The sequence below is a fragment of the Narcine bancroftii genome, chromosome 2 (assembly GCF_036971445.1).
Source record: "Narcine bancroftii isolate sNarBan1 chromosome 2, sNarBan1.hap1, whole genome shotgun sequence".
Taxonomy (NCBI): domain Eukaryota; kingdom Metazoa; phylum Chordata; class Chondrichthyes; order Torpediniformes; family Narcinidae; genus Narcine; species Narcine bancroftii.
In genome coordinates, this window is record NC_091470.1 from 75,816,450 (window position 1) to 75,840,291 (window position 23,842).

The 23,842-nt window shown below is 45.4% G+C and overlaps 1 protein-coding gene and 1 long non-coding RNA gene across 2 annotated transcripts; both read left to right on the forward strand.

The window, feature by feature from the left end:
• Nucleotides 1–10,524: 10,524 nt before the first annotated feature.
• Nucleotides 10,525–11,689, forward strand: LOC138752387 (uncharacterized). Its single transcript, XR_011350590.1, has 2 exons — nt 10,525–10,627; nt 11,565–11,689. It is a non-coding gene; the product is annotated as an uncharacterized lncRNA (long non-coding RNA).
• Nucleotides 11,690–15,329: 3,640 nt separating this feature from the next.
• On the forward strand, nt 15,330–15,713 carry LOC138752880 (uncharacterized). The gene has a single exon (XM_069915492.1). It carries the CDS (start codon nt 15,330–15,332, stop codon nt 15,711–15,713), a length of 384 nt encoding a protein of 127 aa, XP_069771593.1.
• The last annotated feature ends 8,129 nt before the right edge of the window (nt 15,714–23,842 follow it).

A 23,842-nucleotide genomic window follows, 5' to 3' on the forward strand; every position in this document is an offset into this window, starting at 1 on the left:
TCTAGAGTACAGGGAGAGATTGGGCAGATTAGGTCTTTATTCTTTGGAGCGTAGAAGGTTGAGAGGGGATTTGATAGAGGTATTTAAGATTATGAAAGGGATAGACAGTGGATATGGATAGACTATTTCCGTTAAGAGTAGGAGAGATTGAAACAAGAGGACATAAGTTAAGAGTTAAGGGGCAGAGGTTTAGAGGTAACATGAGGGGGAATTCTTTACTCAGAGAGTGGTAGCGGTGTGGAACGAGCTTCCGGGAGAAATAGTGGCGGCAGAGTCAATTTTATTATTTAAGAAAAAGCTGGACAGGTATATGGATGAGAAGAAGGTGGAGGGTTATGGTCATTGTGCAGGTAGGTGGGACTAGAGAGGAGTGTTTGGTTCGGTGTGGACTAGAAGGGCCTAATGGCCTGTTTCCATGCTGTAATTGTTATATATATATATAGTACAGTCATGCTAAAGTTGTATAAGACATTGGTGAGGCCAAATATGGAGTACAGTGTGCAGTTTTGGTCACCTAACTACAGGAAAGATATCAATAAGATAGAAAGAGTGCACAGAAGATTTACAGGGATGTTGCCCTGACTTTGGTAATTGAGTTAGAGGGAAAGGTTAAACAGGTTAGGACTCTTTTCCCTGGAGTGTAGAATGAGGAGAGATTTGATAGAGGAAAATTATGAGAGGTACAGACAGAGTAGGTATTTTCCATTGAGGGTAGGTGAGATACAAACCAGAGGATTGTTGTGAATGAGGAAACAGAGTTATTAGGTCTCAAAGGCAAGGACTCTGAACACAGTTTTAATGGGAAAGGATTTTATTTACAGAAGTGTAGGAAATGGTAACTGATGCAAAACACACACTTTACAGCAGCTGTGGGAAAAAAAATAGCAGACAATTAATAACAAACTTGGGGAAAATAGCATGGGATCAAAATACAATGAACTGGTACATACAATAATCAAGGAAAAATCACTATGATCCCCCACCACCCCTTGACTCAGTGCAGGCACAGCTCTATGCTACAAGGGACAAGAATTAAATGCTCTCAACCCTTTTAACAATGCACAATCTTCCCAACAATTTCTCCAGCACCTTTTCACATTTCTAGGCCTGGAGTGAAGCAGGGTGGTCCCAAGCTGGCAAAGAGCACATGGCACCTTTATAGTGCTGGAGGGTCCAGCCCAGATCATTTACCAGGAGACAATGGCTCAGTGCCAGGAGGGTTAATGAAATTACAACAGCCAATAGCCCAAGGCCAAGTACAGGAAGGCTGGAGAGTGCAGCCCAGGTAATTTACGTAGTACAATAGCAAGATGAGCACTAATGGGTGGGGCAGAACCAAACCTCGATCAGCAGCTGGTGTGTCCTCTGACTAGGTAGGGGGCAGTGCTGTCACATGACAGCCACAACTCTTCCCATGCAGAAAAATAGTTCGGCACAGACTAGAAGGACCAAAGAGTCTATTTCTGTGTTGTAATGTTCCATGATTCTAGAATCCACCTCACCCAGAACCCTCTATTTTTCATGCATCCACATACCTACTTAAAGATCTTTTAAATGTCCGTATTGTACCAGCCTCCATTACCGACTCAAGCAATGCATTCCAGGCACCAACTATCCTGTGTAAAAGACTTATCTCAGAAATCTCCCACTAATCATAAACAGATGTCCTCCGTTTTTTGCTATTGTCACCCTGGACCTAAGGGTGCTGGTTGTCTACCCTTTTGAAGCCCCTCATAATCTTATGTACAGTATCTCTATTGTCTCCTCTCATCGTTTGTTGCTCCAAGCAGAAAAGCAACAGCTCTATCAACCTTACCTCATAAGATATATTCTCTAATCCTTGCAACATCCAGGTAAATCTCATCTGCACCCTCTCTAAAGCTTCCACATCCTTCCTGCAATGAGGCGAAATGTCTGTGCTGCATAGCTTTGACTCCATGTAAAATACATCATGATCAAGATGTCAAAAGGAAATGTTTGCACTTGCTTTCACTTCCCTTTCAAAGCAGCACATCATGATACTCAATACTTCCCTCTTCCACTGGGCAATAGGACCCTGTGGTGGAGTGCTATAGCTCTGTTCTCTCTCTCCATACCAATGGCGGTGTTGCCATTGGTATGAACCCAGGGAGAAAGGAGAATAGAGACATAGCGCTCCACCACTGGGTCCTATCGCCCAGTGCTACTGCCAATAGCTCTGTACAAGTTTTAAATGGCCCGTTAAAGGAGCCAATGGTGCTCTATTTAAAATCCTGCAACCTCGGGATCTGGGCTCAAGATGGCTGTGTTCGAATCCAGCAGCAGGGTTGCAGACTCTGGGGAACAACAACGGGGAAAATACCCCTCCCACTTTGAGAAGGAGAAGCAGAGAAAGCGACCAAAGGGATGGTGACCTTGCTGGTGGACCAACACACACACACACACACACACACACACACACACACACACACACACACACACACACACACACACACACACACACACACACACACACACACACATTCTCTCTCTGAGCTATTGCTGACTGTGGGTGAGGAATCCAAGCAGCCCATGGGCTGCTGGCAACATGAGGTCAAGCACTCACTCTGGGGCTGTGGGCTTCTGGAGACTGGCTCATGAGAACAAGGTATTGGAGCCAAGATTCAAGAGGATGCTGAGAGCAAAGAGGGGTCTCAAAGGGCACTGAACACTGAAGGCTTCCTCTTCAAGTCAGAGATTTGGATATAGGCTCAAGTTAGCGATGGTTTGAATTGAACTTGAGTCTTGAGCGACTGCGGAGTCTGTGGGAGCACTGGAAGTGAACTGTCTGTGATCTGAGGAGACTCTCTTTTGCTTCTCTTTCTCTGACTGCAAGGGGCACCGGGCAATGCTAATGGCGAATATTTGTCTGCCTTATGACAGACAAAGGCAATTTCATGTAATATTACATTTCTCTTTTATTCAAGGCCAGCACTACCATTAGGCCATCTAGGGTTCAGACCTCAGAGGGGCGCTGTGGAAAAGAGCAAATTTTGCCCCACAGTACATGTAGGCCGAGGGGGCATTGGGAGATCCGGTGTACACCTGTATGCTGACTGTCAAGGGGAGGGTTCAGCCTTCAGAATTGGGTGTCAGGAGCTCCAGTCACCAGAGCTGGGAACTCCCTATGCCCTACTCCAAGCCTTTCCTTCGGTCGACACCAGAGCTCAAAGATGTGGGCATGTAGATTATTGGGCCATTTCTGTAGTGTGTAAGTGAGTTGTAGAATCTTGTGTGTGGAGGGGGAATTATAGAAATGTGAGGGGTAAAAAGGGAATAGAATAGATTTGTAAAAGTGGTCACAGGAAAGTCAGAGTAAACTTGATGGGCCAAAGGGGCATTTTCATACTGCATCATTCTGGTGGGGAAAAATGGACACTGCAAGGTATAAAGGTGTGTGAGGTAAAAGGCTGTAATGTTGTGCCCTTTAATTCAAACTTATGCATGTGCCAAAATATTTTCTTTTGTATTTGAGAAAGAAAATCAAAGATTGATGTAGTACTTATTCTTGTAATTTAAAATAAATTTCACAGTTTAAAGTTCTGTGCTTTTCATTTTTTCGACAAAACATCTGTTTTTGAAAATCGAAGGACATTTTGTGGGCGGGGGGGGGTTGCAAGTAGTTGGCCTTGCCCTAGGGTGCAAAATAGTCTGGCACTGCAGTGAACCCGAATTCATTGTCTATGTATTGTTCAGAGGGCTGGCTCCTCCCCTGGATCCACCCTCACCTACCCCAATATAAATCCTGGCTTTCCCGCCTTACCTCAGATTCGCCTGAGGACTATTGTGTCTATTAGCCATTGATTGTTAGCTATTAAAGTGTGTTTGTATTCCTCACTTGTCTCTGAGTGCGATCAGTCGCGATACAGGCACTAGCTCTGCTTTTATTACATGACAGTAAATAGTACCTGATCTGAATTCCTCAATCCTGATGGTCCTCTTCAGAGAGAAAAGAGCTTACAATCATGTTTATTGTTTTAATGTGGATTTGGTGGTAACCAATTTATATGCAGCAAGTTCCGATAAACAATAGTTTACTATGATGACTAAGGAATAAATATTGTCAAGCAAACCATGTTCTCGTTCTGAATAGAAGAATGAAATATTTTACATCTTAACAGAAGAACAGGCTGTATTCAGAAATGAACCTTGATTTATGCTCCAGAATGTGACTCAACTCCAGAATCAGTGCAGTGCAACCAGTGCTACAGTACAATCAATGGAACAGTGCAACCAGTGATACATTGCAACCAGTGCTACGGTGCAACTAGTGCGATCAGTGGTACAGTGCAGCCAGTGCTGCAGTACGATCAATGTACAGTGCAACCGGTGATACATTGCAACCAGTGGTACAGTACAATCAGTGCTACAGTGCGATCGGTGGTACAGTGCAACCAGTGCCTCAAGTTGAGCCACCTCTGCCTCCTACTTAGCATTCCTTCCATTCCACACTGACTCTTTGATTAAGTCTTGAACAACATCATTGTGACTCAGACAGAACTACTGAACCATGGTTGATGCTGTCGCCAAACATTTTGATTTTTATTTGGAGAAAACCTGGCATATTTTTCAAAAGCTGAATAACCCTGTGAAAATCAGTTTGACAAAATCACGATGTACCTAGTGATGAGGAATAAGTGCCACGGACATTTGCAGAGAGCTCGCTTCTTGCAATAATAATGATGGAGTTCCTTCCTTTGGTTCCTTAGAGTGATTATAATCCAGATCAGCATATCTTTCTGTATTTCTTAAAATAATTAGACCATTGAATGTTTATCTACCCACTACATTAATCCTATTTTAAGGATTATTCACATCTTCCCTCTCAGAAATGCCACCGTGTTACACCTACACCAGTTTAAGATTCAAACAGCACAATTTCCTCAAGTACTTTTCCCAATGCCTTTCCCTCACATGTCGTGATCCTGAAAGGTGATTGTAAGCACAGGAAGCTGCAATTGAACAATCACCGAGTAGTTAATGGAATGAATGAGGAATCCACTTCTGGAAGTAAATTCAATGAAGTCCCTGCAATTTGGGCAAAAGTACAGCTGGGCTTATTGATAATCAGGGTGGAAAAAGAACTTACCTGATCAGGCCTCTACCTGACCCCAATCTAACTCTGTCTCTTCTCTTCTTCTTTGGCTTGGCTTCGCGGACGAAGATTTATGGAGGGGGTAAAAAGTCCACGTCAGCTGCAGGCTCGTTTGTGGCTGACAAGTCCGATGCGGGACAGGCAGACACGGTTGCAGCGGTTGCAAGGGAAAATTGGTTGGTTGGGGTTGGGTGTTGGGTTTTTCCTCCTTTGCCTTTTGTCAGTGAGGTGGGCTCTGCGGTCTTCTTCAAAGGAGGTTGCTGCCCGCCAAACTGTGAGGCGCCAAGATGCACGGTTTGAGGCGTTATCAGCCCACTGGCGGTGGTCAATGTGGCAGGCACCAAGAGATTTCTTTAGGCAGTCCTTGTACCTTTTCTTTGGTGCACCTCTGTCACGGTGGCCAGTGGAGAGCTCGCCATATAACACGATCTTGGGAAGGCGATGGTCCTCCATTCTGGAGACGTGACTCTGTCTAATTGTTCTTTAAACCAACTAAGCCAATTATTGCCAATGGTCATGTAAACGTACACAAGCTCAGTGACTGGATACATCAGCAAGTCCATTGAGAAAGGCACCAAGATCAAATGCTTCACAACCAGGGCTAACTAGAAACCACGACTGGACGCAGAGCATTCTCAGACCTCGTGATACAGCCTTCAGGACAGGAGACAAGATGGCACTCAGATCAGCCAGGGCTGAACTCTCCTGTGCATCTAGAAGGCAAAGAGTGGGTGTGCCCAAAAGATTCATAAGGCCCTCTCATACTTGTAAATCTGCCATTCAGTGTCCCGGAATAGGAATGGGGGTTTGGGCATTCACACTATACCAATCCTAGCTGGGACACTGAACATTTTCACACTTGCAACGGTTTATCCCTGGCGTTTGGTCTGTTCTACCTTTAATCAGAAGTGCCTGCAATGCAATTGCCCATTTCACACTTGCCTGATCTCAATGCTGGCATCTGTGGACACTGGGGAATGTACTGGAGTCAAGGCCGGCAGACCTCGGCTTGAGATGACTTCACCTGACACCAGCATTGAACAGATTTTGCTTTCACACTTGCCACTTTACAGGCCGATTGGCGTTCGATTCCTGGGCTCACTGACAAGTGTGAAAGGGGCTATAGATAGCTGTGTGCCACCAGCGACATGAGGCACATGTGGCAAGGGATCAAAACCATAACAAACCACAACCTTGTGGGTTAAAGGTAATAATGTATCCCTTCCAGACAGACTGAACATCTTCTATGCATGGTTCAATGAGAAGAATAGGTTGATGTTAAATGAATCCCCTGCATAGCCACGACCAAGCTGAGGAGAACCCTATCTAAGGTGAATCCACACAAGGCAGCGGGACCAGACAATATACCTGGTCGGGTGCTGAAGGACTGTGCAGACCAACTGACAGAGGTCTTTACGAACATTTTGAACACCTCACTGCAGCAGTCCATCATCCCCATGCCACTATCATTCTAGCACCAAAAAGTGTGACAATAGCAGGCCACAATGACTAACCCCCCCTGTGGCACTGACCTCCACCATTGTGAAATGCCAAGTGACTGATAATGGAACACATCAAAGCACACCTCCCAGAGACATTGGACCCATTTCAATTTGCCTATAGAAAAATCCATGCCATGATGATATTTTTGCTCCTCCACTCTGTCCTAACCCATTTGGAGAATGATGCAGCCTTATATGCCAGACTGCTGTTCATCAATTTCACCTCAGTGTTTAATACAATCATCCACCAGAGGCTGGTGGAGAAGCCGTCCTCGCTGGGACACTCTGTAACTAAATTCTGGACTTCCTCATGGAAAGACCACAGTCTGACAGGCTTGGTAGCAGAACGTCAAGCACCGTCATGCTGAACACTGGTGCACCTCAGGGCTATGTGCTCAGCCTGCTCCTGTTCACACCACTGGCCCACGAATGCATCGCCAGATTCAACTTCAACAGTGTCATCAAGTTTAGAGATGACACAGCAGTAGTTGGTCTCAGCAGCAATGACAATGAGATGCTCCACAGATGTAGCACAAGAATAATAACCTGTGTATCAATGTGGAAGGCATTGACAAGTGAAGAAGATCATTGTGAAGGCACTGGGATGACCACCCTCCCCTACACACTAATAACTCAGTAGTGGAGAGAGTAGAGAGCACTAAGTTCCATGGAATTCACTTAACTAGTGACCTACTGTGGACTCACAACATCTCCTCACTTGTCAGGAAGGTCCAACAGTGGGGGGAGGGCATGGCAAGATGGCGTAAAAGTCAGACGTGCAATTCCAGCTAGATTTTTAAATGCCCGATTTTAAAATTTATATAAGTGGTTAAAAGTAGTATTTACAGTTTTTGGAATAGTGGGGGATTGCAATGGCTACTAATGTGAAAAAGTCAAAATCTCAATTACAGAAGAAATTACCTTATAAAAGTGTTGAAGAATAGACGCTTACCTATCAAGTTGAAACCACGGAGTCATTGATGGGAGCCCCCAGGCCTCAGTGGACTCCTGCACAGCTAATTATTACGCGGCGCCAATCCTGCATCCGCAAGATGGTGCCGGCAAGACGATAAGCTCGGCTGGCGCTGACTCGCGCGCGGGCAGTCCGGCTGAGAGAGGAGCCCTTGAGCCTATGAGTTGCCTAGTGGTCCGGGGCGCATCATGACCAACTATGAATATTTATATTTATATATTCTTTACCTTTTATATGACCTTTCTTTCTCTTCATATGCATTGTTATATGTTGGGTATTTTATATTCCCAATATAAGCTTTATGTACGGTGCTGTAATGGCCTATGATCTACCTGGGAAGCTGCAGCAAGTAAGACTTTTGTTACATCTTGTGTGTAAGACAGTAAACTTACATTTGAATCACTCAGCCCAGACCCAGGATCTGGACTCATTTTGGTTCTGCCTCATTGCCTTAGCCCTGGGAGATCAGACATTCATAAAATTAAGGCCTTTAGCACAGGGCTTCCCAAACCTTTTAGCTCACATAACCCTTTGAGGAGCACTTGGAAATCGCAGAACCCCAATTGTCAATTACAGTTTAAAAGATCTGGTAGATACACAAGGGGGTAAGAAAGTAAATAAACTCTCCAGTAGCGGATTAACTTCCACCCGGGCCAAAGGCTGATCTTAAGTAAGGCCCCCCTTGACCTTGCCCCACCATAGGCCCAAGATACCCCCAATGTCCCTCACTCCCCACCACGACCCGAGCCACCCATCGCTTCCTGCTACAGCCTGGGTCACCCCTCGCTTCCTGCTGCAGCCCAGGCCGGCGTCTGCTGCCCACCTCAGCCCAAGCCGCCCCCGCCACGTAAAACACCACCGGCCACACACCCCTCCCATTGTTCACTTAATGCAGGTAACAGGCTGGACACTGGTATTTCAGAGACCCCTCCTTGTACATGCTGCACATCTTCATGCCACCACTGCCAGCTTCCAGAAAACACCGCGCACGTCACCCTGGCAACAGCGTGGCGCCGACTCTGGCTTCACCCGCACAGATTGTCATTTCTTCCGTGGAGCCCAGTTTGGGAAACGCTGCTGAAGCAAGTTCCCCCTGCATAGTAATGAGTCCTGGTCTGTCAGCTCTGCTCAGACTTTGCCAAATGTTACAGTTCCTTGGCTGAAAGCAAATTCCCACTTGCATATCCTATGGTGAACATCTTGCAGAAAAATATATTCTTTGTTGTTTGTATTCATTTACGTTAAATTTTAGATTGAACCCCCACCCCAGGGACTGACAAATAATGGATCATGATAGACTGATAACAAGGTCCTGTTAAAACCCAATAGGTGATTATGTGTTAATACGTCTTGCAGTCTCAGATTATTGAAGGAGAAACTTTACACTCATTATAAGATACTTAGTGATCCTACATGGCTGGGATATCTAATTGAACAGGAGAGGTTTGCTGCCTCAAAACTCAAGAGGGTTTCTCATATTGGCTATCTCTGACAGTATAGAAAACCCAATCGTCTTGGTTTCATAGCAGATAAACTAATAATCAAACTCAGGGATCTGGGACTCTGTCCCTTTGCAACTGGATCCTTATTTCATTGTCCGACCCCATTCAGTGCAGATTGGTAATATCACTTCTTCCTCGCTAACCATGAACACAGGAGCACCTCAAGGCCATGGGCTTAGTCCTCTTTTTTATTCCCGCTGAACTCGCATTGGTGTAGCCTAGTTTGGCTCCCACACATTTCTACAAATTTGCTGATGAAACCACTATCATTAGCTTAAATAACCGGAAATATTGAGTTCAGACTATAGGATAGAGATCAAGAATCTGAGTGTGTGGTGCAAGAGCATCAATGTTGCTGCCAACATCAACAAGTCCAAAGAGCTTGTTGTAGACTTAGAAAGGGGATGCTGAAAGACCATGCATCTGTCTTCATTGATGGGATGGTGGTGAAGAGTCTTATGACTATCAAGTACATGGGCTTCAGCATATTGGAAGACCCCTCCTGGAGCCAGTATTTCATGACCATTGTAAAGAAGGCACACCAATGCCTCTACTTCCCAAGAAGTCTGAGGAGATTTGATGTGTTGTTGAATACTCCTTCAAATTTCTGGAGGTGTGTTGTGGAAAGTTATTGACTTGCATCATGGCTAGGTTTGGAAACTCAAGTGCCAGAACACAGAAGGTTGCAGAATGAACCAAACCTAGCCAAGTCCATCTCACCCATCAACCTCCTGTCCATTGTAGAGACTCTCCACTAAGACCCTGCCTCAAAAAGGCAGCCATCAAAGATTCTTGTCATCCCAATCACAAAACTCTTCTCGCTGCTAATTTCCGGCAGAAGGTACAGAAGCCTGAAGCCCAGAACCTGCAGGCTCTCGAACCTCCCTGTACTCCCATAACTTTAACCATTTCCGACTTCTGCTCTCTACTGTTACAAGCACCACTAATAGTGAAAGTAATTTTGCCCTATTTGCCCAATTAAAGCCCTTCATAATTTTCATGCTGTCAAAATGGACATGAATGTTAAATACTGCGCTATTCAAAGAGAGATTCACTACAAAACCTGGGCCCTTCATCTAACACCGCAGAAAAAAATGTACTGTTATCAGTGACATCTTGCTGTCGGCAGCCTTGTCTGCTGTGCATCCTATGCTACAACAGCAACCACTGTATTCAGAGAAATCCTATGACCAAGAAGTTCACTGAGACACCTTGGGCACAACATGGGTTTGAGTTATATCCATTGATGTCAAGATTTTTTAAAAATCTAACCTCTCACAATCCCTGCTTTTTCAACCTCTCACTTAAATTAAGCTTGTCTCTTTCCCCAAAGGGGAAAGCAGAAGCATAAACCCAGCATGCTTTGCACTGATCATTGTTTCCTCACATAGACACAATGGCTGTCAGTAAGACGGCTTTCTATCTTGTAATAACATCCTCCACAGGGAGGGATGATTAATCAGATTGCTGAATTGTGAGAGGAATAGGATTCCAATATGCAGGTCAGGATAGGCAGCCACAAACTATCAATTGTGTGGTAAGTATTTATTTGGCCTGTAATAGAAATTTCTCACAATGTACACAGCCCTTGTGTGCTTCTAGCTCCTATGTTGGAATGTACTGCAGACAAAATACGTCTCAATTTTTAACTATAGTCTGGCTAGGAACACAGGAACAGGAGCCCATTGAAGTTTGCCCTTGCAATCTTAACTCAAACATACCCTTGTATGAAAAAAGAGAACCCGCCACTCCCAGAAATTTATTAAACAAGTTATTACGGACATGATTCCTGGCAGTGACAGGGAGGGAAAGGCAGATCACAAGTTGTTTAAAAATCACTACGGGGTACGTGGGAGCTGATAGTTTGGAGGTAAATGAGAAAGGGAATCTTGGTGCTTGACAGAGATATTTTACTTGTTGAACCCTTAGGCTTGTCACCCACTCTTCCTTTCACATTCGTTATAACATCTTGGGATTCATTAGTCTGTCCTTTCACGGCTCCACAGCATTCATTCCCCATCAGTGCTTAGCACAAGTGGCAATTACATCATAGATTTTTCATTCTTCTCAAGCAGCCTGTAGAGCAATGTTTCTTTATTGGTCCTGCCCTTCCAGATAGTGGCAAATCCAACACGTTTCACCTCTATCCCACCTTGCAGCTTCTTGGAATCTGCAAGGAGTGATCCTGCAAATGATGGGTAAAGAAATGTTGGATGTGTTGACAATTACTTTGGATTGGGAAGTGCATCAGAGGAAAAGGTTAGTATTCCAGATATACCAGGGGAATTAATATATTATTAAGTGCAAGGATTCAGCAGGGTTAATATAAACTAGATTAGTAATGCATAAATTAATAGTGCTAAATATTGACAAATCCTCAACTCTGGATGCATTTCCCTAAGTTTTCATGGAGGTAGATAAGTTCATATTACAATCTTCGAAAATTGTTACAATTCAAAAATGTTTCTTTGCAGTGAAAATTGTGCATACCACATTTCACCTTGGATAGATGAGAGGGATCAGAACAGAATGAAAGAACATCTTTTAGCCAAATGATTGCTGTTTCAAAAACAGAAATTAGAGCATCTACTTCACTGAAGCCCCTTCTCATCTTTTCTTCTTCTACATCTAACGACATGAGTTCTACACTTCATCATTTTTGTACTCACTCAGGTTCTCTTTAAATACATCTCTGACACTCACAAAGACACGTGTGCACATAGGCACACACACACACACACACACATACACACACACACACACACACACACACACACACACACACACACAACCCATACCCACACCCACACACCCACACACACACACCTACACACCCACCCCCACAACCACACATACACAAACACCCACACCCACACACACCCACCCACACCCACACACCCACACCCAGCCACACCCACACCCACACACCCACATCCATCCACACATCCACACCCTCACCCACACACCCACACCCACCCACACACCTACCTACACCCACACCCACCCATCCACCCACACCCACCCACCCACCCACACCCACCCACACACCCACCCACACTCACCCACACATACCCACACCCACACACACACATCCACACACCCACACCCACTCACACACACACCCACCCACACATTCATCATAAAAGTGAAGATATCTTTTGATTTTTAGTTAATAAAATTGTAGTGCACGTCAAAAGAACCAAAGACTTGTTGATCCAAACCAAGGCTTTTATTAACTAAAAGACTGGAGCATATCACAAGTAGATCGACCAGTCCAGAATGACCTGGTCTGGCTAGGAGCAATCCTTTAAGACCTACCAGTAGGTGTGGCTACACTCTCAGCCAATCACAGTCATCCTACACTACCATCTGTACGTATACACATTGGTGATAGAATCTGTACTATCACAGGGGGGGGATGGTGCATGGAATAAGATGCCAGAGGAAGTGGTGGGACATGGGTGCAGTTGTAACAAATAAAAGACATTTAGACATACACTGAAAGGAAAAGTTTGGATGGCTAATGGCTGAATGAAGACAAATGGGACTAATTTGGGTAGATATTTTTGTTGGCATGGTCAATTTGGGATGAAGACCCTGTTTCTGTGCTGTGAAGCTCTGTGGCTCTATGACTATGTATCCTCAGGATATTATGTTTCATCCAGTTCCTGGATTTTTAAAACTCAATCAGCCCTTGGCTTTCGATATCAATAGACAATAGGTCCAGGAGTAGGCCATTCCGCCCTTCGAGCCAGCACCGCCATTCACTGTGATCATGGCTGATCATCCACAATCAGTACCCCGTTCCTGCCTTCTCCCCCATATCCTTTAACTGCACTATCTTTAATAAATCTATTTAATTCTTGCTTGAAAGCATCCAGTGAATTGGCCTCCACTACCTTCTGAGGCAGAGCATTCCACAGATCCACAACTCTCTGGGTGAAAAAGTTTTTTCTCAACTCCGTTCTGAATGGCTTACATTTTATTCTTAAACTGTGGCCTCTGGTTCTGGACTCCCCCAAAATCTGGAGCATGTTTCCTGCCTCTAGCATTTCTAGTCCCTTATATGTTTCAGTCAAATCCCTTCTCATCCTACTAAATTTCTGTGTAGACAAGTCCAGTCACTTCAATTGTCCAGTATATGTCAGTCCCACCATCTTGGGAAATTAACCTCGTGAACCTACCCTGCACTCCCTCAAGAGCAAGAATGTCCTTCCTCAAACATGGAGACCAAAAGTGCACACAATACTCCAGGGGTGATCTCACCAGGGTTCTGTACAATTGCAGAAGGACCTCTTTGCTATTAGCTTTCTACACTGCCTGCATGAACTTGTATTCTTAGTTTCTGTGACTGCTGAACAAGGACACCTAGATCTCATTGTACTTCCCCTGTTCCTAATGACAGCATTCAGATAGTAATCTGCCTTCCTGTAATGTTGAAGCATTAACCTCCCTGCATGTCCTCCAATCATCTTAGACTCTCTTGCCGTTACATTAAGACCTTGCTCCATGAGCCTGAATAGTAGCTGGTGAGCAAAAGCTTCCATACATTGAAAGAAAGTACGCCCAGGCAATTTCTACTAAAATACAATGTTCAGGAGCTGAAAGATCAGGACCCTCAAAGACAGTTCTAACAGCAACAGACCTGAACATCACTTTGCTATCGTGGAATGACCTCAACATTGCTAGCCTGATTGATCCAGTTTAAGAAACAAGGCAGTGGATACACCTTCTTCTGAAAGAGCAAACTGAACAAGAAATATTGTCTTCACAGAATGACCTTTGCCATCAAGAATGACCTAACTCAGTAGCTTACCATGCAGAATTAGTGAATGTTTTATGACTCCTCAGTTCAGTCATAGAACTAGGAGTTTAAAAGAGTGAGAGGGAACTGGATGAAACATAATATCCTGAGGATACATAGTCATAGAGCCACAGAGCTTCACAGCACAGAAACAGGGTCTTCATCCCAAATTGACCATGCCAACCAAAATATCTACCCAAATTAGTCCCATTTGTCTTCATTCAGCCACTAGCCATCCAAACTTTTCCTTTCAGTGTATGTTTAAATGTCTTTTATTTGTTACAACTGCACCCATGTCCCACCACTTCCTCTGGCATCTTATTCCATGCACCATCCCCCCCCCTGTGATAGTACAGATTCTATCACCAATGTGTATACGTACAGATGGTAGTGTAGGATGACTGTGATTGGCTGAGAGTGTAGCCACACCTACTGGTAGGTCTTAAAGGATTGCTCCTAGCCAGACCAAGTCATTCTGGACTGGTCGACCTACTTGTGATATACTCCAGTCTTTTAGTTGATAAAAGCCTTGGTTTGGATCAGCAAGTCTTTGGTTCTTTCGACGTGCACTACAATTTTATTAACTAAAAAATTTTGAAGGGATGGAGCGTATCCTACGGCTGGGACACCTTGACATCGACCCACAGTCAGCCACAGCCTCGAATGACTTTAAGCACTGGGTGAGATGCTTCAAAACATGCTTACAGCTCTCTGATCCTGCCGAGATAGAGGACAACCTTCGACTACTAATATTGATGACTATGGTGTCCCCAAGAATCTACCAGAGTGTCCAGGATGTGACCACTTACACTGCAGCCATGAAGGTGCTGAAAGGGCTCTACGAGTGACCGGTGAACAGGGTCTATGCTGGGTACAAAATTGTTACAAGGAGGCAACAGCCCGGTGAGTCCTGTAGAGCTTATATTCAGGCAATGGGCAGGGACTGTGCCTGCACAGACAGAACTGCTGCGGAGACCACAGATGATCTCATTCGGGATGCCTATGTGGCCGGGGTTCGATCGAATGAGGTGAGGCAGTGCCTGTTAAAGCACGAGGGAGAAAACCTAGAGGACGTGATCCGGATCGCAGAGACGATGGAGGCTGTGGTCTTAAGTATGGACATGTACTCTCGGGGCTGGACCCCACACTCAGATGTAAGTAGGATGCTCACCCTCTACCCTACTACTGCCACTACACTGCCCGATGCAACCCCAAAGTGTTATTTCTGCGGGAGGACCAAGCACAGCAGATCCCAGTGCCCAGCGAGAAAAGCAAGGTGCCAGAAGTGCCTTAAAAACAGCCACTTTGCTGTAGTCTGTCGCTCCAAAATGGCCACCGTCAAACACAGTGCCTCGTGTGAAGCCAAATCGCCACTCTCCATTTCAAACACTTCTTCCTCAGAGCTCTCGTCCAATGAGAACGAGGACTCCACTGCATGGCAGCGCCTGACATCACGGGGCAGACCCTGAGCACGGAAGGTACAACCCACCCTCGCCGCAATGATGTTCACCCTACCTCACGAAGCAACGTCCGACCAGGCCACAGCCCTGACCTCAACACTCAACCACCACCGCTGCCGACCAGGGACCCACCACCGCCACTGACGACCAGGGACCCGCCGCCACTGATCAGGGACCTGCTGCCGCTGCTGCCGACCAGGGACCCGCCACCGCCACTGCCGACCAGGGACCCGCCGCAGCCGCCACCGACCAGAAACACGCCGACGCTGCCGAATAGGGACCCACCACCGCTGACTGCCCCTCTGCAGACAGTCTCACCGCTGTCCGCCCCACCACCGACGGCAAGCAGCGACCCCTAACACTTACCTTTGGCTACCGGCAGCAACACCAACTTCCCGACACTGTTTTTTCAGGCCCAACTGTTTGCATGACGTCATCATGCAGGACTCCACTGTCTACATTACAAGTCTCTGCATCAATAACCCTCAACCAAGACTTCCCCCAACCCCTCACAAAAGCAATGAAACTGATTAAAGTGCATGGACACTATACCAATTGCTTATTTGACTCGGGGTCAACTGACAGTTTTATCCGCCCAGACCTGACCCACCATTGCGGACTGGCTATTCTCCCCATTGCACAGAGAATTTCATTGGCGACCAGATTGCTCTCGACTGGGGTAAAGGAGTACTGTGTGGCAACCCTGAAAGTCCAGGGCATCACGTTCACAGACTTCATACTATTAGTTCTTCCCCAATTGTGCGCCTCTGCTCTGCTGGGACTGGATTTTCAGTGCCAGTTTCAAACCATTTCCCTCCCTAATGGCGTCCCGGTCTTCCAGCAGGAAATGGACCGGATGGTTGGCCAGAACGGGCTGACTGCTACTTTCCCATATCTGGACCATGTCACCATCTGCGGCCATGACACGGAGGATCATGATGCCAACCTTGAGAAATTTTTTCAGACTGCAATTCGGCTGAACTTGACCTACAATTCGGCAAGTGTGTCTTCCAGACCACTCGGCTCGCAATTCTGGGTTGTGTGGTGGAGAACGGGGTGGTCATGCAGGACCCTGATCGCATGCGTCCCCTCATGGACTTGCCCCCCCCCACCCAGAAGGCACTCAGACACTGCCTGGGCTTTTTCTTCTTCTATGCCCAATGGGTTCCACACTATGCTGACAAGGCACAGCCACTCTTCAAGACCACCTCCTTCCCCCTGTCAACCGAAGCCAGAGCGGCCTTCAACAGCATCAAATTGGACATCGCTGCTGCAACGCTGCACGCCATCGACGAGTCCATTCCGTTCCAAGTCGAAAGCAATGCGTCTGACTTTGCACTGGCAGCCACTTTGAACCAGGCTGGCCGGCCAGTAGCCTTCTTCTACAGAACCCTGCAGGGTCCTGAGAGCCGACACTCCTCTGTCGAGAAGGAGGCCCAGGCCATAGTCGAAACAGTACGTCGTTGGAGACACTACCTCACTGGCAGGCGCTTTGCGCTGCTGACCGACCAACGCGTGGTCTCCTTCATGTTTAGCAATACCTAGCAAGGTAAGATCAAAAATGACAAAATCGCCAGGTAGAGAATCGAGCTCTCCACCTTTAATTATGACATTCTGTATCGGCCAGGTAAACTCAATGACCCACCAGATGCGCTCTCCAGGGGGATTTATGCCAACATGCAACTGGACAGACTGCAGAAACTCCATGAGGAGCTCTGTCATCCAGGGGTTACTAGGTTCGCGCACTTTGTCAAAGCTTGCAACCTGCCCTACACGGTCAAGGAGATTCGCACCATGACCCGAGCCTGCCCAGTGTGCGCTGAGTGCAAGCCCCACTTCTTCTGTCTGGAGAACACCCACATCATCAAAGCCACCCGCCCCTTTGAGGATCTCAGCGTAGACTTCAAGGGGCCCCTACCGTCGTCCAACCGCAACACCTACATCCTTACGGCCATCAACAAGTACTCCTGCTTCCCGTTCGCTGTGCCCTGCTCGGACATGACTGCCTCCTCAGTTATAGAGGCCCTGCACAGCATCTTCGCCATCTTCAGTTACCCCAGTTACATCCACAGTGACAGGGGGTCCTCGTTTATGTGCGCGGAGCTGCGGCAGTACCTTCTGGAGCGTGGTATTGCTTCAAGCTATAACCCACGTGGTAATGGGCAAGTCGAAAGAGAGAATGCCAATGTCTGGAAAGTGGTTACGCTTGCCCTCCGGTCCAAAGGTCTCCCCACCTCTCGCTGGCAGGATGTGCTCACTAGTGCCCTACACTCCATTCCTTCCCTCCTATGCACCGCGACCAATGCCACCCCCCATGAAAGGATGTTCTCTTTCCCGAGGAAATCAGAGTCTGGAACGACCATACCGGCATGGCTCACGGTTCCCGGTCCAGTCCTTTTACGACACCACTTCCGGTACTCTAAGAATGACCCCTTGGTTAACTGAGTGACTCTGCTCCATGCGAACCCGCATTATGCCTACGTTGAGTACCTGGACGGACAGGAGGACACAATCTCGGTAAGGGACCTAGCCCAAGCCGGATCAGGCACAGCAGTGCCTTTAACCCAACCTCCTTCTATTCCTTCTCCCCCAGGTCATGTGCTTGAACAGAGGGACCAGCACCACCACACCAGCTCAGGCCAGACTGTCGACAATGGTGTTGGGGAATTGAGCGAAGCAGTGGCTGCACCCTACGGGCCTGCCGGTGACACGACTCCGGCAACCCCAATCCTGGCGCCACGGCAGTCACGCCAGATGATCAGACCCCCTGACCGGTACAGCCCCTAACCTCCATCCACCCCAGGGTCAGTTCTCAAAAAAGGGGTGAATGTGATAGTACAGATTCTATCACCAATGTATATATGTACAGATGGTAGTGTAGGATGACTGTGATTGGCTGAGAGTGTAGCCACACCTACTGGCAGGTCTTAAAGGATTGCTCCTAGCCAGACCAGGTCATTCTGGACTGGTCGACCTACTTGTGATATGCTCCAGTCTTTTAGTTAATAAAAGTCTTGGTTTGAATCAACGTCTTTGATTCTTTCGACGCTCTCTACACCCTCAAATTAAATTTTGCCCTCTAGATTTAAACTCCACTATCCTGGGAAAAAGACTATGAGAATTTATCTTAACTATGCCCCTTATAAGAAACCCCTCCCTCAGTCTCCTACATTTCAGGGAGAACGTTATGTTATCTCCATGACCTGCATGGGTTTCCTCTGGATGCTCCGGTTACCTCTCACCCTCCAAAAATGTATAGGATTGGCAGATTGTTTGGATGCCACAGGCTCTTGGACTAGAAGAGCCTTTTACCATGCTGTATCTCTCAATTAAATTAAATGCTCTTTGAAGAAAGGAAACCTTCATGGACCATTGGGTTCATGCATCATTAAAAAGAGCCCACCATATCACAAACTATACACCCTATCAGGCACCTCCTGCCCCATCCGTGGAAGAGTCTGCGATTTAAGGTCACCTCGTCAATCACTGAATAATGCTGTTATCTTCAATCCCAAGTGGTAGCTTACACTTTGCCGAGAAAAGGAAAAGCCCCAGCTTATTCAGCTTTCCCTGAAAAGTACATCCTCTCAAATTTGATATCAAGCATCTGAATCTGATTTTAAATCATTTTAAGATTTCCTCCACTGTTACCCTGAACTTTGTTTTAATATAATATGGAAACCAGAACAGTGCAATTCCCTGGGTACTCCATAAACACAGCAGAGGCCACTTACAGCCTCAGATAAACTCTTCTGTCATGAGTGACTAAAGGCACCATCAGTCTCAAGTTTCATCAATGATTTATCTTGAATCAACTCAAAATCCCAGCTGGGGTTCATTAGGGCATGAACCCGATCCCTTCACCTTTTTGAAATGTGGAGTGGTCCTGTTGGATACCTCCTCAGTATGGACTTTAGGTGATTTTATAACCTCTGCATATCCCTTTTTATTGTTCATGGGTTGACAACCTTCACTCTGTTGGCTCATGCTGATGAATTCTGACCACAGGGCAATAGTCGTGCATGGAATTATTGCCCAGTAGATTAAGTTTTAGATAAGTTTTATTGAGTTAGCTGAAATGGATGCAACTGATCTTACTTTTTAAGAACATTTTCCATGCTGAAACAGCCAAGAGAGAGATCATGGTACTGGAATAAAATAAATAAAAATTAATGAGATGGAGCTTCATTTTCCTGCAAGCTGCTCTAAGATGCTCCTTGTACCTCTGCCAGCCGATACTGAATGAAGGCTCACTAAGCTAATCCAGGAAGCCTGTGTGTTGTTAGCAGTGGCAATCGTTAACTATTTATTTCACAAAAATGTTGATGCTGGTAGGGGAGAATTGGCTCGGCAGTGAGCGACAAAGTTAAGGGACTGGCCCCAAGTTCAAGCATTTTGTGAAGCCAGCTCTTTCTTCCAAACGCCTAATCGGCTCTCTCCTCCATCTGCTTCAATATAATTTTCACTAAATATTACAGCATTGCCATGTACATCATGGAAGAGGCCATTGGCCAATTGTGCATGTGTTTCCCGTTTGGGGACTTCAGCTTGGTGTTTAATATGATAATTCCCCAGACACTAGTGAAGAAACTGTCATTGCTGGGACTCAACACCCTCTCTATAACTGGATTCTGGATATGAACAGAAAGACCACAGTTTATCTGGGTCGGAGGCAGAACATCGAGCGCTATCTTGCTGAGCATGGGCGCAACTCAGGTCTGTGCGCTCAGCCTGCTTCTGTTCACGCCACTGACCCATAACTGCATTGTCCGATCCTGCTTCAACAGGATCATCAAGTTTGCAGTTGGCGGGATCAGCAACAATGATGAGTAAGAAAACAGAAAAGAGGTCCAAAATCTCAAGATATGGTGAAAGAGTAACAATCTGGATAAGACAAAGAAAATAATCATGGACTTCAGGAGGACCAGGAACAACTGTCCACTACACATCAATAATTGTACAGGAGAGAGTGGAGAGCACCAAGTTCCTTAACTGGTGACCTATCGTGGATACATAACATCTCCTCACTTGTCAGGAAGGCGCAACAGTGACTGCACTTCTAAAGAAGACTGAAGTAGCAAGGCTACCAGCCAGCATCTTCTACGGGGGTTCTATTGAGAACACCCTGGCCAGCTGCTGCAGAGAAATGGATCGGAAGTCAATCCACAGGACCACAAGAGAGGCAGAGAGGATTACTGGACTCTCCCTCCCCCATCGATGTGATCTACCGGGATAATTTTCTGAAGAGGGCACGCAAAATAATTGAGGACTCCTTCCACCCTGCAAACAGCATCTTTTAGCTGCTCCCACCCAGAAGGAGATACTGGAGTATCAGAGCCAGCACCACCAGGCTGAGGAACAGCTTCTTCCCATGGGCAGTGAGAATGCTGATCGACCAAAGGAACCATCAGAGACTCTCATATTCCTGAAACAGTATCTTTTTTCTTTATTTGTAAATATGAATACTTGTCCAGCATGTGTATTGTTTGTCTATATGCGTGCTGTGTCTGGTTATGTGTCTGCGTGTTTTGCACTGAGAACCAGAGAACGCTGTTAAGTCAGGTGTACCTGTGTAATTAGATGACAATAAACTTGATTTGAAAGATCAATCCACTAACTACCACTCCCTTGCTTTTAACCTGCAGCCTTCAAATTAATCCTCACCAGATACAAATCCTCTTCCATTCTGCTATCCAATCAGCTTCCACCACTCTGTTAGGTAGAAGAGTCCAGGTCATAACTTGGTGCAAATAAATAAAAATCTTCTCAGTACCTCAATAGGTTTCAGGTGAAACAAGTTAGGATAAAGAGTCTTATAAGCTTGCTGGCATAGATGTGGTTAGTGCAATGCTGTTACATCGCCAGTAATCAGGACCAGGGTTCAAATCCCATGCTGTCCGTAAGGAGTTTGTATATTCTCCACATGTCTGTGTAGGTTCCCTCCGGTACTTCAGTTTCCTCCCACTGTTCAAAAATGTAACCAGGGTTGTAAGTCAATTGGGTGTAATTGGGCAGCACTGGTTCATGGGCTGAAAGTGCCTGTTACCATGATGTATGCCTATATGTATGTATGACTGTGAGCTGAGTGGCTTCCTACCACATTGTGAGAAGATATATAAATATGTGAAATAGCCTATGGTACACTTTTGAAAAAGATTTTTAATCTGTGGAAACATCTGTGCAAATCTAAATAGGTCATATGCATTAAATGGTAGGCTATTGAGATGTGCAGAGCAACAAAGGGATTTAGGAGTGATGGTAAATAGTACCCTCAAGGCTGATACTCAGGTAGATGGTGTGGTGAAGAAGGCATTTGGAATGTTGGTCTTCATAAATCGGAGTATTGAATTCAAGAGTAGGGAGGTTATGATGAAATTGTACAAGGCATTGGTGAGGCCAAATTTGGAGTACTGTGTACAGTTTTGGTCATCAAATTATAGGAAAGATATAAAGAAAATAGAGAGAGTGCAGAGAAGGTTCACGAGAATGTTGACAGGATTTCAAGGTTTGAGTTACAGGGAAAGGTTGTGCAGACTGGGGCTTTTTTTTCTGGAGCGTAGAAGATTGAGGGGGGACTTGATAGAGGTGTTTAAGATTTTAAAAGGGACAGACAGAGTAAACGTGGATAGGCTTTTTCAATTAAGAGTGGGGGAGATTCAAACTAGAGGGCATGGTTTAAGATTGAAGGGGGAAAATTATATGGGGAACATGAGGGGAAATTTCTTTACTCAAAGGGTGGTGGGGATGTGGAATGAGCTTCCGGCAGACGTGGTCGAGGCGGGATCATTGGTTACATTTAAGGAAAGACTGGATAGTTACATGGAGAGGAGAGGACTGGAGGGGTATGGACTGGGTGCTGGTCAGTGGGACTAGGAGGGTGGGGATTTGTTATGGCATGGACTAGTAGGGCCGAACTGGCCTGTTCTGTGCTGTAAGTGGTTATATGGTTATATGATTTCTGCTCTAGTGTTTGATCAAAGTTCTTCATCTCTGTTCACTCCAATTCAATATCATTTTAACCTTCTTGTTCTGAACTAATCATTAGTTTTTCCATCAGGATGTTCACTTGGTCAACATGGACAAGTTGTGCTAAAGGACCTGCTCTGTTCTGTGTCACTCTATGACAATATGACATATTGTACACAGTGCTTCCAGATGTGGTATCACTAACACATAATAGAAATGAAGCGTAATCTATGTACTTTTATTTAAAAATCCAAGTAATTGTTGATAGCATTATTAACTACCTTAATACTGTAACAATGATGCCTTTGGTGTGTCAGATCCCTGTGTGTCTCAGAGCTTTGCAGTCTCTATTGATTCAAATAATTTACCTGCAAAATTGGTGGCTTACTATTCACCCACATACATTCTACCTATTGGATCTTTGCCGATTTACTTATCTAGTTTCTTTGGCTTTGTTGCCTCCTCATGTCCACTTTACTACTTATTCTAACTTTCTCCATGCCAACAAATTTAACAGCCAAACTATTTGTAGTTTCATCCAAGTTATTTAGATGAATTGTAATGTTGTGGCACTAATCCATGTGGTGCATCATTCTATACACCTTGCCAACCAGAAAAAGGTGAGAATTGTCCATAGACCACCAAATAATATAACAGTGCCACAAGGAAAAAGAAACAAGAAATATCTGATGCATGTAAGAATGGGACAGCAGTCGTCATGAGGGACTTTAATTTATACATAGATTAGGTGAATCAGGGTGGTCAAAGCAGTGTTAGAAAGAACTTCAGAGGATGCTTCTGTGATAGATTTCTTGAACAGCATGAACCCCCAAGGGAAAATGCTACATTATACCTGGTCCTTTGCAATCAGAGAAATCTTATAGTTAGGGAGCATCTCAGGAACAGTGATTACAGTATGATGGAATTTCTCATTCAAATGAAGGGTACAACCGTTCAATTTAAACCCCATGTATTAAGTCTACAACAGAATGAGGGATTGTGAAAATTGGGAACACTGTCAACACAAGTATATTCCAGTTAAGAACAAGGTCAGAAAGGGCGGGGAGATCCAACATCCAAAAACTCCACAGGTTTCATACTGCAATTCCTCAGTTTCAGAAAAGGAGAAAATTTATGATTCAAAAAGGCTCAGTGAAATACATGTGTGTGAGTGAAGCACTGTTTGTTATGGCAAAAACAACATCAACTTTCCCTTGATTTACTAGATAGCCAAATGTCTATCAATCATTATTTTAAAAGAACTCAATAAATGAGCTTCCATGGCCCTCCAAAGACTGTCCACCTACACTGTGACCCATTCTACATTCAGGGAACATCCTGCCCTGCATCCAGCCTGCCAAGCCATGCTGCAAGATGTGTAAGCTTCAATATGACCTCCGTTCATTCTTCTATACTTTAGCTATTATGGTCAAGAGCCATTGAGCCATTTAGCACAGAAATAGGACATTCAGCCGACCATATTCACAAACCCATCTCTACTATAAGCTTTTTTCATACAACA

What these genes read in the sequence shown, in the direction of transcription:
- LOC138752880 (XM_069915492.1), top strand. Translation starts at nt 15,330, where the DNA reads ATGGCAGCGCCTGACATCACGGGGCAGACCCTGAGCACGGAAGGTACA.